This window comes from Kluyveromyces lactis, assembly GCF_000002515.2.
Source record: "Kluyveromyces lactis strain NRRL Y-1140 chromosome F complete sequence".
Classification (NCBI taxonomy): domain Eukaryota; kingdom Fungi; phylum Ascomycota; class Saccharomycetes; order Saccharomycetales; family Saccharomycetaceae; genus Kluyveromyces; species Kluyveromyces lactis.
Genome location: NC_006042.1, coordinates 68,130 through 81,650, shown reverse-complemented (window position 1 = coordinate 81,650; position 13,521 = coordinate 68,130). Strand labels below are relative to the sequence as shown.

The 13,521-nt window shown below is 38.3% G+C and overlaps 5 protein-coding genes across 5 annotated transcripts, besides 1 other annotated feature; 2 read left to right on the top strand and 3 right to left on the bottom strand.

The window, feature by feature from the left end:
* Positions 1–984: 984 nt before the first annotated feature.
* Positions 985–3,132, top strand: HOS3 (histone deacetylase; the record flags this gene model as incomplete). The annotated part of the gene is made up of 1 exon (XM_455118.1): positions 985–3,132. The coding sequence occupies one exon, from the start codon at positions 985–987 to the stop codon at positions 3,130–3,132; it is 2,148 nt and encodes a 715-aa protein (XP_455118.1).
* Positions 3,133–4,546: 1,414 nt separating this feature from the next.
* Positions 4,547–4,941: a long terminal repeat.
* Positions 4,942–5,575: 634 nt separating this feature from the next.
* On the bottom strand, positions 5,576–5,872 carry KLLA0_F00843g (uncharacterized protein; the record flags this gene model as incomplete). Its single annotated transcript, XM_002999377.1, has 1 exon — positions 5,576–5,872. One exon carries the CDS (start codon positions 5,870–5,872, stop codon positions 5,576–5,578), a length of 297 nt encoding a protein of 98 aa, XP_002999423.1.
* A 734-nt stretch (positions 5,873–6,606) lies between these two features.
* On the top strand, positions 6,607–7,719 carry LIP5 (lipoate synthase; the record flags this gene model as incomplete). Its single annotated transcript, XM_455117.1, has 1 exon — positions 6,607–7,719. One exon carries the CDS (start codon positions 6,607–6,609, stop codon positions 7,717–7,719), a length of 1,113 nt encoding a protein of 370 aa, XP_455117.1.
* Positions 7,720–7,977: 258 nt separating this feature from the next.
* On the bottom strand, positions 7,978–11,115 carry BEM3 (GTPase-activating protein BEM3; the record flags this gene model as incomplete). The annotated part of the gene is made up of 1 exon (XM_455116.1): positions 7,978–11,115. One exon carries the CDS (start codon positions 11,113–11,115, stop codon positions 7,978–7,980), a length of 3,138 nt encoding a protein of 1,045 aa, XP_455116.1.
* A 749-nt stretch (positions 11,116–11,864) lies between these two features.
* KLLA0_F00792g (glyoxylate reductase) lies at positions 11,865–13,046 on the bottom strand (the record flags this gene model as incomplete). Its single annotated transcript, XM_455115.1, has 1 exon — positions 11,865–13,046. The coding sequence occupies one exon, from the start codon at positions 13,044–13,046 to the stop codon at positions 11,865–11,867; it is 1,182 nt and encodes a 393-aa protein (XP_455115.1).
* Positions 13,047–13,521: the final 475 nt, after the last annotated feature.

Here is a 13,521-nt window from a genome sequence, read left to right as displayed (position 1 = left end):
AAAGATATCTTCTTTGTTGTATAAAATCCTTGTGAACACAGTCTTTCGAAATACATATGCATAGAAGGTAAAAAGGGAAATAGGCGAAATCATGAAGAAAGCATGCTTCAAGGTACTAATAAATTTGTTGACAATGTACCGTTGCCTTTCGTTTGCCGTTCAAATGTCTTAAAGATGGCTTAGACCCTGTTTTATGTTACTTGCGCTGCCACCCAAAGTTCGAACAGTAAAAGCCGAGACTTTGTAACATACATATATATGTGCAGCAAACTGTTTAGAGTTTATGCCAAACGCGAAAACACAATAAGATATGTAATGACAACACCTCAAGAAATACAAGAATAAGTTTTGGGTTCGAATTTCAATCGAGATCATATTTTTGTCTGTGGTAAACTTACAGGACTCCGAGAGATTTCAATTTCGTACCCTTTTAGTTACTCACCGATAAATAACAGATAAGATAAAATGAGCAAAGAATGTACTGTATCATATACAGCCTCAATCAGGCTGAATACAATGCACTAGTGTAAACAAAGTTTCTGGCCCCTTACTGAACACTAACGCTAGTCAGTTGCGACGGATCATTCAATTCTCATTGGATCAGTTTTCTTTGTTTACTATTTTGAGATCGAATCCTCAACTGCTATACTTTTCAGCGAAAAACCTTTAAAAATCAAAGCAAACAACAAACAAATACACCACAACCCTGAAGAATGCCGATATATTTATAATTGCATATTTAGCACGCATATCTGCAGTGAGTGATCTTTGGGTTTATCTTTATTAGGTAAAGAAGTATTAGTTGCTCTCAGATTCAAACTTCCAACTACTTTAAGAGTCCGTCTGCCATTGAGTTGCGTGTTGTATTGAGGGTTATAGGTTTTTGAATTCTTTATTTCGCATTACTTGAGAACTTCGAAAAGTTCTTTATTTACGAGGACTGAAACTAATCTGATTGCTAAGCCAACCACAGACCTGGAAGCAATGTCTCAAGATCCGTTACATAATTTTAAGGTTCAGTTCGAAAAATTTGTGGCTAGCAACCCTAATGTTTCTTCCGTGACATCTTCTGCCTCGAGGATCCCTGAATCATCTAAAGCCGTAATAGTTTTATCACCATATTCTTTATCACATCAGTTCCCCCGTTATTGGGTATCCAAGTCATACAAAAAAACTATTGTAGAAAGACCAGAGAGATTATTAGCATGTTGTATTGGGGTATCTGCAGCCATTACGATGTATCCGGCTTTGTTTTCTGTGAAGACATCAAATCACCACAAGACTTCGTTATTAGCACCTCATGTGTTGAAAGTTCATGGGAAAGATTGGCCGCGAGAACTTTTGAAGCTCTGTAAAGAGTCTGAGAAAAAAATTGATAACGAAGAAGTAGAGGTACCCCCTGATTGGAATGTCGGTGATATTTATCTTTCCAAACATACCATAGCAGCGTTGGAGGGTTCTATCGGAGCTTTAGAAATTGGTGTGGATTCGATTTTCCAAGGTGTGAGTGTTGAGCAGACAGCAAATAGAGCATTTATCGCCATTAGGCCACCAGGACATCATTCTCATGCATCCACTCCCTCTGGATTCTGTCTATTAAACAACGCACATATCGCAATCGAATACGCTTTTGAAAAATACGATGTCACTCATGCTGTAATTCTTGATTTTGATTTACATCATGGTGATGGTACTCAAGACATTTGTTGGAAACGTGCAGGATTTAGACCAGACGAATTTTCCACAGATGCAGAACACGGAGCATCTGAAGATGATAACAAGTACGATGAATTTGGAAAATCCTTCGCTGAGTTTCCGAAAGTAGGTTATTTCTCCTTGCATGATATCAACTCTTTCCCCACTGAACTTGGTTATGCCACCAAAGAAAATATTCGAAACGCATCAACGTGTATCATGGATGCGCATGATATCAATATATGGAATGTTCATCTACAGTCGTATAAAGACGAAGAAGAGTTTGTCAAACTTTATCAGACCAAATACAGATCTATCTTTGCCAAGGCTGATGAGTTTTTCAAGAACGCAAAACTTGAAATGAAGCAAGGTGGGTTTAGGTTCAAAGGTCTTGTCGTCATCAGTGCTGGATTTGATGCCAGTGAATACGAACAACAATCTATGCAAAGGCACAATGTCAATGTCCCAACAAGCTTCTACAATCTATTTACGAAGGATGCTTTAAAACTGGCCCAAATGCATTCTAACGGTAAGATCATTTCAGTCATGGAAGGTGGTTATTCGGACGGTGCCATTGCATCTGGTGTCTTTTCACACTTGATTGGGTTCCAAAATCAGAATTGGATCAGCGAGTGGGGTTCTGAACAAGTTGTTAAGGAGATTATCAGAGGTTGTAAACCAAGATGGAAGCCATACAAGACAAAGAAAGCTCGGGACGTAATAAGGATCTGGGCTGAAGAGGTCATCATGCTTGGCCGCAGTATGATTCCAGAATTCGAGAAAGTGTTATTCGATACAGAGGATACTGTCACTCACCCAGAAGTCAGACTGACCAGATCCAAGTACCATGAGACGATTGTCAAGCATGAGAATGAGATCCCAAGAACAGAGACTCCTACTCCTGTGCGCAGAGAAAAGCCTTCAGAACAACCAAAGGATGAAAACGTACCGTTTGTTGATCAGATACTGCCCAGCGATGAAGAGAACGAGGAAGACGAAGATTATATTTACGATGAGGAATTGAACAAGACGTTCAATAGAACCGTAGAAGACATTACAATTGACGATATCTCGAGACATTTGGAAACGTTAGACATTATACAAGCGAAAGAAGACGAAGAGGAACAGGAGCAAGAACATCATGGCGACAACGGTCAAAGTCATCGTGCACGTACCAGAGTTCCCGTCAACAGCCATCAGAGAAACAGCAGAAACGTCTCTGAATCCAGCAATTCCTCCTCGACGCAGGAAACGGGATCCAACGTAGGCGGGTACAAGATTCCGTCAAACACAACAACACGTCATTTGCGCAGCAATAGACACTCAAGGTTACTGAACTTTGACGATAGCGATATATCAATGATATCCCATGGGTCTCCGCCACGCCCAAAGACCAGGTCATCGTCCTCGAAGAACGGGGGCTCCAACAGGTGGTAATGAAACTCCGAAGTCATGATCTACGCTTTAACTAATAGTGTATTAATGTCGTACGTGTTAATAGCCCTAACATCAACACCATCACATTGCATTGACGGATATCTAACAAGCTGGCGAAAAAGCTTTTAGTGATAATTTGTTTTTATTGTTATTAATTATTCATCTTGCCCCTTCTTCATAATGCGGCTTGTTCAACTTTAATCCTTCTTATCGGGATTTCTTCCACGCGACCTGATTTTTCTAACGCCGATTGTAGGAGAAATGATAAGACGCAGAATAGTTCATCGGGAAAAACCAGAGCACATAAAAACCCCGTTCCTTCTCCCCGCTGGTATTTCATATACTAATTAATAGGAAGGTTAAAGTACATATGCTCCGCCCTCCCTTCAATTACATACTATGTAATTGAGGGGAAACTACTTTCTTTTTCCCTTTTATTTCCTTAAACTGATGATTAATGGAACTCATATCTACTATAAAAACGTATATAACAGAGCAATTTGAGTCCTTTAGAGTACTCCTCTGCCCACTTGAAACTACTTAAGCACTTTTAAAACTAATCATCTTAGAAACTCTACAAACAGATAAGTTTCAGAAACTAGAACACAAACAAATAAATCGGTTACAATGTCTTCTTACGGTTGTTCATGCAGTGGTTGTACCTTGTGTACCTGCGACTGTTCGAGATCTACCACATGTGCTTGCGATTGTTCAGGTTCTATTTGCACATGTAGGAAGTAGGATTTGGGTAGAATTCGCATCTGCTAGTCCTAAACTTGTATTTACTTCGAGACATTTTTTTGTGAAATAGTTAAGAAGAGCACTCGCTACTACATGATGCGCTCATGAGTTTTTTAAACATAGAGATTGTTGAGTTGAATAATGGCTATTTAGTATCTAGATATATATGAACAATACTATATCTTAGCCTCTGATTCCGGATCTTCTACCTTACCTCTGTCCAGATTTTTATGTTAACTTATCTGACAAGTTTTTTGTTGTGCGGGATCTCTAGCCCGCCACTTTAATCGGGAAGTAACTTTAAGAGTACATTAGCATAATTACTTATAATTAATCTTTTCTATAATTTATCCATATATAATAAAAAAAAATACTATCTTGAAAATTATGGGCCGTGCCTCATTCATTTAATAGAGGCTGTAAGGCTGGAGCCAATGTTGATAAGATTAAGGATATAACACCTAGTATTATCCCGTGCAAATTCCGGAAACCTTAATACGCTATTCATTGAACCATTGCTGATTATGAAGCTGAAAAAAAAAAGGTGAATTGAATTCAAGGCTAAAGCGGGTGTGGTGATTTACAAAAACTTCAAAAAGCACACACCCAGATAGTTTCTTCATCCAATTTTTACATTTGACGCGTTGATAGCATCGCCTGTTATTCTATATAGTGTTGTTCCCTGGAGTTGTACGAGCACTTCTAAGACGCCAGTTATTGAACCAATGCTAGATAAGAAGCTGAAGCTGAGAGGAACTAGGATCAAGGCTACAGCGTTTGGTGATTGGAAGCCCAATCTGAAAAGTATATAAGTAGATGGTTTCTTCATCCAATTTTCCCATCAGGATTTGACGACATATGAATTACTGTTCTACATTAACTTATATGTCAGATGTAAGAAACCAAGGAGAACACCGTAAGTAATTTACTTAATTAGTCGATCACCAATTTAATTATCCATTTATTTCATTAACAATTACAAGTCAGAATGGCATCCAATTACATTAATACTACTAACCCTCTAGGCCAAGACCCTACTACCAAACATGATGAATATCCAGTCCAACATATAAAGTACTATATCACGCCGAAGGGATCATCTTAAATGATGTACTTAGTAAACCAACTCCTCACTCTCAACTCGAAGTATTACCAATTACAGCAGGAAGTCGAAAAAGTTCAAGATCAATGTTAACTCTACTAACCCTCTGGAGCGAGTCTCTAGTGTCCATAATATTCAGTATGAAGTACAATATTCTCTAACTTCAGTGATGTGTGGGGATGGGTCTATTTCGCCAGTTTTTATTTAATAGCCCTATCATCAACATCGCTCATTTTGCATTGACAGATTTATCTTCTGGAATAGCATGACTCAGCGAGGCATGGAAAATCGCATTCGGTTTTTAAGGAGTCAGCAAAAAAACGCACTATGCGATAGTTCTTTGTTTTTTTTCGTTGTTTCTTTATTCGTCTTTTCTCATCTTTCCTCCTTCATAGTGCCATTAGTTAAGCCTTGAATTGTATTTTTAGGGTTTTCCCGCATCAGCGTTTCCCAACGCCCCTTCTAGGACAAATTCTGCGAGATAAACGCTGACGAAAAAAATAATTCTCCAGAAGAAACCAGAGCATTTTATGAATCCCTTCCTTCCCCCCTTTTACACTACTGAAACTACTTTCTTTTTTCTTTTCTTCTTTTCACCCGTTAAACTGGTGATTCGTATGGAAACATATCTACTAGAAAAACGTATATAACAGAGCAATTTGAGTCCCTTAAAGTACTTCTTTGCACACTGGAAACTACTTTGAGCATTTTGAACACCCATTCATTCAACTTAAAAAACTCTACAAACGGATAAGTTTCAGAAACTAAAACACAAACAAATAAATCAATTACAATGTCTTCTTCCGGTTGTTCATGCAGTGGCTCTACCTCATCTACCTGTAACTGTTCAGGTTCTTCCTGCACATGCACTAAATAGATTGAGAGTAGTAGTTTCATCTGCTATCACTGATCATATATTTACTTTTCGAAACTAAGTCACAATGAAATATCATTTTTGCATTATATGTTAAGAGGGATACCGCAAGCTATATAAGGTAGTCTCTCATTGGGTTTTTTTGTTATAAGGAGGTTATTTCGTTGAACATAGTTATTTAATTCTTGTGTAAGAACAATATTATATCAGAGCCTTATATCTCATATCGTATCATCTCTATCTCTATTACCCTACCTCTTCTCTGATTTTACGTTACCTCATAACCCACGCGAATACTTATCTTCACCCGGACGTGGGATAATAATAAAATCCGGGTAACGATTATTCTTTCACGTGACCTTTGATTACGCTATTATCTCGTTCCAAGTCTTTTTGTTTTTGTTTTTTTACTTGTCTGCCCCATGTCGTTTCCAGTTGTTCAACCGGAATAAGCGATGTGATGAAGCTGGAGTTTGATGCTGTGATTTTGAAATATTTCCACTAGTTCGAGTTAATTTTATATATAATATATACGTAAAATTGACATATACGATGAATTTGACAGAAAACATAGGGAATAGAAATAGACATTTGCTCTGATAAGGTTTTCTTGCGCCTGGTGTCTCTCTGTGTAGTATCGCAACTTTGGACTCGCGTGTGTGTCTTTTGGAGTTTTATTACCTTTGAAACTCGGGATAAGGGAACGATCTGAACGCTGCCTGGTGGAAAGACACATTCGAATATAATAGTAAAGATAATGCTAAAACCAGGAATTCGTTCGGTACAAAAACGGTTCATTACAGAAACTGTGGTAAGGTCTACCCAGCCATCTGTTTCTAGAAGAAGGAAGACTACTCATTTCACAGATAAGTTGAATAAAGGGCCCTCTTTTGAAGATTTTGTTAACGGTAATGCACAAAAATTTACCTTAGATCCGTTAGAAAAGGCAAGGCAGAACAGTGAAGAAGTGCAAAGGCTACCAACTTGGTTAAAAGTGCCGATTGCCAAGGGTTCAAATTTCCATAAGTTGAAAAACGACGTGAAGGAGTTGAAACTAAGTACCGTTTGTGAGGAAGCTAAGTGTCCCAACATCGGAGAATGTTGGGGTGGTGGTGATAAGTCAAAGGCAACAGCAACAATCATGTTGTTAGGTGATACTTGTACCAGAGGTTGTAGATTCTGTTCCGTGAAGACTAATCGGAAACCTTCAGCACCGGATCCGACAGAACCAGAGAATACTGCAGAAGCTATTTCGAGATGGGGTCTGGGTTACGTCGTGTTAACTACCGTTGATAGAGATGATCTCGTGGATGGTGGTGCATACCATTTGGCAGAAACTGTTCAGAAGATAAAGCAAAAGGCGCCCAATATTTTGGTTGAAACATTATCTGGTGATTTCAGAGGTGACTTAGAAATGGTTAAAGTCATGGCTCTCTCGGGACTTGACGTCTACGCACATAATATGGAAACCGTTGAAGCTTTGACACCACACGTTAGGGACAGAAGAGCCACTTATAGACAATCGTTGAGCGTGTTGGAATGCGCCAAGAAAACCGTTCCAACTCTGGTAACAAAAACTTCGGTCATGTTAGGCTTAGGTGAAACGGATGAACAAGTCTTGCAAACCATGAAGGATCTTCGTGCCATCGGTTGTGATGTCATCACTTTTGGTCAGTATATGAGACCCACAAAGAGACACATGAAGGTTGTGGAGTACGTCACGCCAGAAAAATTCGATTATTGGAAACAGAAAGCGTTAGAGTTAGGTTTCCTATATTGTGCATCTGGTCCGCTTGTTAGATCCTCTTATAAAGCTGGTGAATCATTTATTGAAAATGTTCTAAGAGGCAGGAGTAGAGCAAGAATTTAGCATTCTCTAGAAGCTGATCATACCCCCCCTCATATTTACTATCGGTTCCTATGTATATACCTTTTTTTCCTTCTCTATACAATAATATATTTATTTTCGTGCGAATTATCTCAACTCCATGCATAAACAACAGCAAGTAATAGTCTCAATTGCTTGCCTTGTACTGCTTGTTTGGAAGGTTTTTTATCTTCTTCTGTAATATAGTTCTCGTTTCCTTTTCGTTCATTAAAATTAGTACAATAGTTTACTTAACTTATATTACATTTGAGGAATCTGAAGATTGATATTTTGTCTATCGTCATTGTTTACTGGATCACTTCCATTGAAAATACATTGGAAATCTTCAACAAAAGGCTGAAGGATATTAACAGGAATGTTCAAAGTCGGAGAAAACACAATGCATAGATTGCGAAGATTCATCTTGTTGACTTTGTTATTTTCATTGATTTTCATTAATAGCTCAAATAAAACAAACATCAATGAATAATTTTCCATTTCAAATCTCTTGTTTGATACCAATTCTCTGAACTGCAATGCAGTTTCAGTTGGCTTTCCTGAATTTCTTTCAGCAATCACCCTACACTCTTCGTACATGTCATCACCGAATATTAGATGAGGCAACCTTCTGAAATATAATTTTAAAAGTCCCGCAACCGTATTGACATCTAGATAGGGACCATTCTTCAAACTGCCCTCATGTGAAGCGTTGTATTCGCATAAATTTACATCATATTCTTTATCAAATTGTTCTTGGAGGGTTTTTATCAAAGCACTTGATCCACTTAATCTAAATATACCTTCTTCATTTATGGCTCTGTTCTTATACAAATATTCCAAACATCTGTAAACAACGGTTGGTATCTCGTGAGTGTTTTGGTATACTCTAGAACTCAAGCTTAGGCAGTGTTTGATGTCGGATCCAAATACAACATTGGAAATTGCCTCATCATGTAGGTTCATGCCATGGAGAGCACTAGCAAAAGACCTTTCAGCAGATGTTTCGTCCGATTCTTTAGTAATATCTAAGGAAGAAGTTGAAAGCTGAGGTTGATTTTTCTTGAATGGGAAAAAGGACCTCATTCTATTCCTTTTGGTTTCCCTATCCATTTCAGTTGTTGCAGGTTCGACTTGTTGAGATTTACCAAGCATTTCGAGGTTAACCATTGGTCCAATCGCAGCACTGCTGCTTGTATCTACCGATGCATCGCTGATACTTCCTTGATCTTGGGCAGAAGAAAGAGTATCTGCTTTGATATTTGCAACGGAGTTGCTGCAAACTTTTATAAGAGCGCTGATCCATTCTTCTCGTTGTTTGGCGGTTTCAGCGCCAAAATAATGCCTGGATGTGCTAGAAAGACCGCTCTTCTTTGGTTCATTCAAAATAAACCCATTTTTAGTGCCGTACTTATCATCAGGTAAATTCGCTTGTAATTCAATTGTACTACTTACCAACTTGATGCTCTCCACTAGATTTTCTTGATCGAATAATAACAAAGTTTGATCCTCAATTACAGCTTGTCGTACTTTCCAAGAATTACCGCTACCCAACGCCTTATTTTTGCGTACCAAAAGTACCCCTTCTTTTACGCTGTCAGTCATTCCAATTGGTACGGAGATTGCGGTATCTGTACTAATAAATTGTGCAAGTTTTAGAGACATCACTGGTGATAGGTTACTAAGTTCAAAGAGTGCTAATAAATAATCTGTTAATAACTCCCTTCTCAAATCGACTTTAACAGGAACAGTAGTCTGAAATAGTTGCTTTTTAGGTAGTTCCGGGAGATGATATTGCTCCATGAGCCTTATTTTCAACATATGGTCAAGCTCGTATAACTGGTCCAGAGATTTCGCAAACTTGAACATCTCTTTAGATGATTTCTTATCAATGACACTGCAGAGTATACACTTGCTTGCATCCTCAGGATTACTGTACAAAGTGCTAGAAGCTTCGACAGCTATTGTTGAAAAGTCTTCTGGTTGTACAAATAGAGGTATATCAGATATGATGTTGGGTGAGTGTAAAACACTGTCGGATTGCGGTACTTCTCCATTATAAGGAGAACCCATGTCAATTGATGAAGTGTGGTGATTTGGTGGTTGGATACGAGAAAGTGAGGAGACAGATTTGGGTGAAAAAGATTTATGGATTGAGGTGCTTGAAGAAATCGCTGAGACGTTATCTTGTGAGACAATTTTCAGTAAGTCATGAGTAGAAATGTCAGTTTTCTGCGGAAAGGAAAGCCCAGAAGGTGTTAAATTATTTGCTGCGTTTTGAATCATAACAGGAGAAGCTAGTACTTTTGAATCGGCCCTAGGAAGCGGCGGATCGAATACAGGTGGTCTTACTGCAGCTGCAGATTCCTTTTCGGGGGGTCCTTTGATTTGGCTATCATCGTCCCCAAAGGTCTTATTGATCAAGTCAGTAAATTTATTCAAATTCTGCTTGGATGAAGGAGAGAACTCCATAATTGTCTCATCCTCTTTGATGATTCTTTGGGCTGCTGGAGACATTTGTATAAAGCTCCCTGTGATATCATCGCCAGACGTGGAAGCGGTATCATCAACGAAATCTTTATCTACATCTGAAAACTGGTCTTTTAATGGAGAATGAAGTTCATTGTTAATCAAGTGTGTGACACGATTTGCTCGCTGGGGAGATAAAGCTCCATTTGGTAAAGTTGCTGGTGACTTGGGTCTTTTCAAATGGGGTTTATTGTTGATATTCGGTGAATTGGAATTTATCGATATTCGAGATGTGGTATAAGTCACGGAAGTAGCTGGACTTCCTAGAATATTATTTGGTATCCCTGTCGTTGCTAAACTATCTTTTCCCGCATCTTGGGGATCCTTTTTGGTACTAGCAGTTGCCGGCGTCGACTCGTACGCATGATCATTTTTCAATGCTTTTTCGAACTGAGTGTTTGTCTTTAATTCTTCCTGGAAATTTTGGTTATTTAATTGGAAGGTGGCAGGGGACCTAGGCAGCTTTAGATCGTAGACGTTGACCTGACTCTGTTCAGAAGTGTCCTTCATATGTCTTATTCTATCTGCTGATCTTGGTGGTAACGAAAATGTGGGATCTTTCGGGGTTTCTACTTCTAATCGCTGTTGTTCATAATTTACTACAGGTACAGCATTCTCTTTGAGTTTAGATATCAGTTCCTTTAACAGTTTGATTTCCTTTTCGTATTCTTCGACTTTAAGCCTCAATTTCACGTTCTCTTTAAAACATTCGTCGTAACTAGGTCCTGTTTCGCGATCTTTCGTAAACCTCGAGTCACCTTTTTCTATGTAATCTAAATTTCTGTCTTTCTCCTGAATATGATTCTCATATTGCTCCAAAAGCTTTAAAGTCGATGATGTAGTTTCTTTAAGGGAGTCATTAAATTGCTCCATCTTCAATGATACAAAGACCTGACGATGAGGATTCAATGCGATAGAGTCAGAGAAAGAGCTGTTTCTGCCCACCGTATTGTCCTGATGGTCTAAATTGTGAAAAGATTGGGTATACTCTTAAAGATAAAACGATATCCTCAAGCTCTTCATATATTGTACCCCAAACTTTACCAGCAAAATCTAAAATTGAAGAATATATCACTCCGTAGACCTCAGATACTGATACTAGGTACTGTTTGATAAATAGGGTTCAAGTTATCACGACGCTATTTGAATGATAAACACGTTACGATATTAAAGTAGCTTTTATGAAAAATATTCTTTGATACGCGATATTCAATTTTTCACGGTTTCTAAAATTTAATGTCCTTGACATAAAAGGGAAGCCGAAGGGAAGACGGCTTGTAACGCGTTTAGTGACTTCTGTCAGAGATGGATATATTACGAGTTGGCGGTAATAATGAGTTGGATCTTTTGTAGATGTTATAATCGACCAGCCAACAGTCTCTGTTCTTAGAAAGAACGCCTGCTGGGAGCAGTTAATTAATGAATGTTGATCCCCGCCTTGGATTATGTAATGCAGTATATATTCGGATTTATTATTATTTAACGAGTAGGCCTTCAAAACTCAAAGAGTGGTTGATATCAAGGTGGTTATGCAGTATCAATACACTTTTCATCTCATTTTAGTAATATTTCCATCATTGTTAGCCAACATTTCCAGCGCCAGTTTGAAGATATTCAGAACATTAGTTAACTGGGTATTTTGTGCCAGTTCCTTTCAAGAAGAATCCTTCAATATTCTCTAACGTGGCAGCAGTCTGCCTTTGGAGTATTTCTATGACTGTGGAGCCAATATGTGGAAGTAAGGTAATATCCCATCTTTCGAAGAATCTTGAATCCACAACGTCCGATTCATTTTTGTAGACGTCAAGGCCAGCTGACATGACCTTCCCACTATCCAATGCATCTAATAAATCATCTTCGTTAATACAAGATCCACGACCAACGTTGACGATACGCACACCGTCTTTACATTTTTCCAATGTAGTCTTATCAATAATATCTTCTGTGTCTGGAGTTCCAGGTAATGCTAGTACTATAAGATCAGCGTCTCTCCAGAACGCTTCATCATCCATGGATGGTATATAATTAGCCTTATATCCTAGAACAGATTCTGGGATAGGGCCATTTCTTTTTGTGTATGATATATTCATGTTAAAAGTTGTATGCAATTTTTTACCAATAGCTTGGCCAATGGAACCAAAACCAACAATCAACGCATTCTTATCTGTTGGTGATTCCATTACTTTGCCCGCTATCTTATAATCCTTCGCAAGGTTCAAGAACTTGTCGTTTTCAGGCTTTTTTGGGAACTTTTGTTGCGCAGAGACCGTCTTATGCAAGTCATCGTTACCTTCAACCAGCGCAAATCCAGGAATAGTATCATGGTGTGTACCTCCGATATATCCTCGACATTCTTGGATGCTACCTCTATGAACAAACCTGAATGAGTGCTCCCAGAAGGACGTCAAACGGAAGCAACTCAATGTCAAGAACACTGCCAAATCAGAAACGTTTTCTGATGCCACTGGACCGCCATTACACAAACTGATGCCGTACTTTTCCTTCAACAATTTCGCGTCATAGAAATCTGTTCCAACCCATGGAACCAAAATCAATTTCAATGATTTAGGGAAATAGTCTAAATACGTGGATGGAGCTTCCAAATACACAAACATTTCTTCAGTGATCCAAAGAGCATCGATATTGCTTGAGAGTAAAAATTTCTTGAAATCTTCAGAATTGGTCAATTCATAATATTGGAAATCAACTAATTCTGCAATTCTTTGGAATTCTGCTGAGTCAGAAGCGATATCGTTCTTATTCTTTCTGGGAATGAGAATCTTGAATTTGGTAGTCATTGTCATTACAATATTCTATCGCTGTACTGTCTTTCGAATTGATATTTTCTGTGACAACCGGATCAGCCGTAGAATGCTTGTGACAATGGTGTAATATTCTGTGAGAATATGCATTCCGTCAGGGAAGACTACGTATTTATAGTTTATATATGAAACATCATATCATGGTCTTCTCTAATATGTAGCAGTCATATTTTCATTAAATGTACCTCCAAAAATCTGTCACAGTCAAAGCTTAGCTTTTTATTTTTCATGATTCATTATTTCCATGACCGCGGTTCGATTGAAGTGCGATAAAGTGCCATTCGGATTTGCAACACCACATTCAGAAATGCAATCTTATTACTCCTCGCAGGCGAAAAGTTTTTCATTGATAACTAAAATACTGCTAATTACAAGAGGACGCGATGCACTTTTATTTATCAATCAATCCATTGTTATGTCATTAGTAAAGGATACATTCATTCGAGAAATTTGTTCC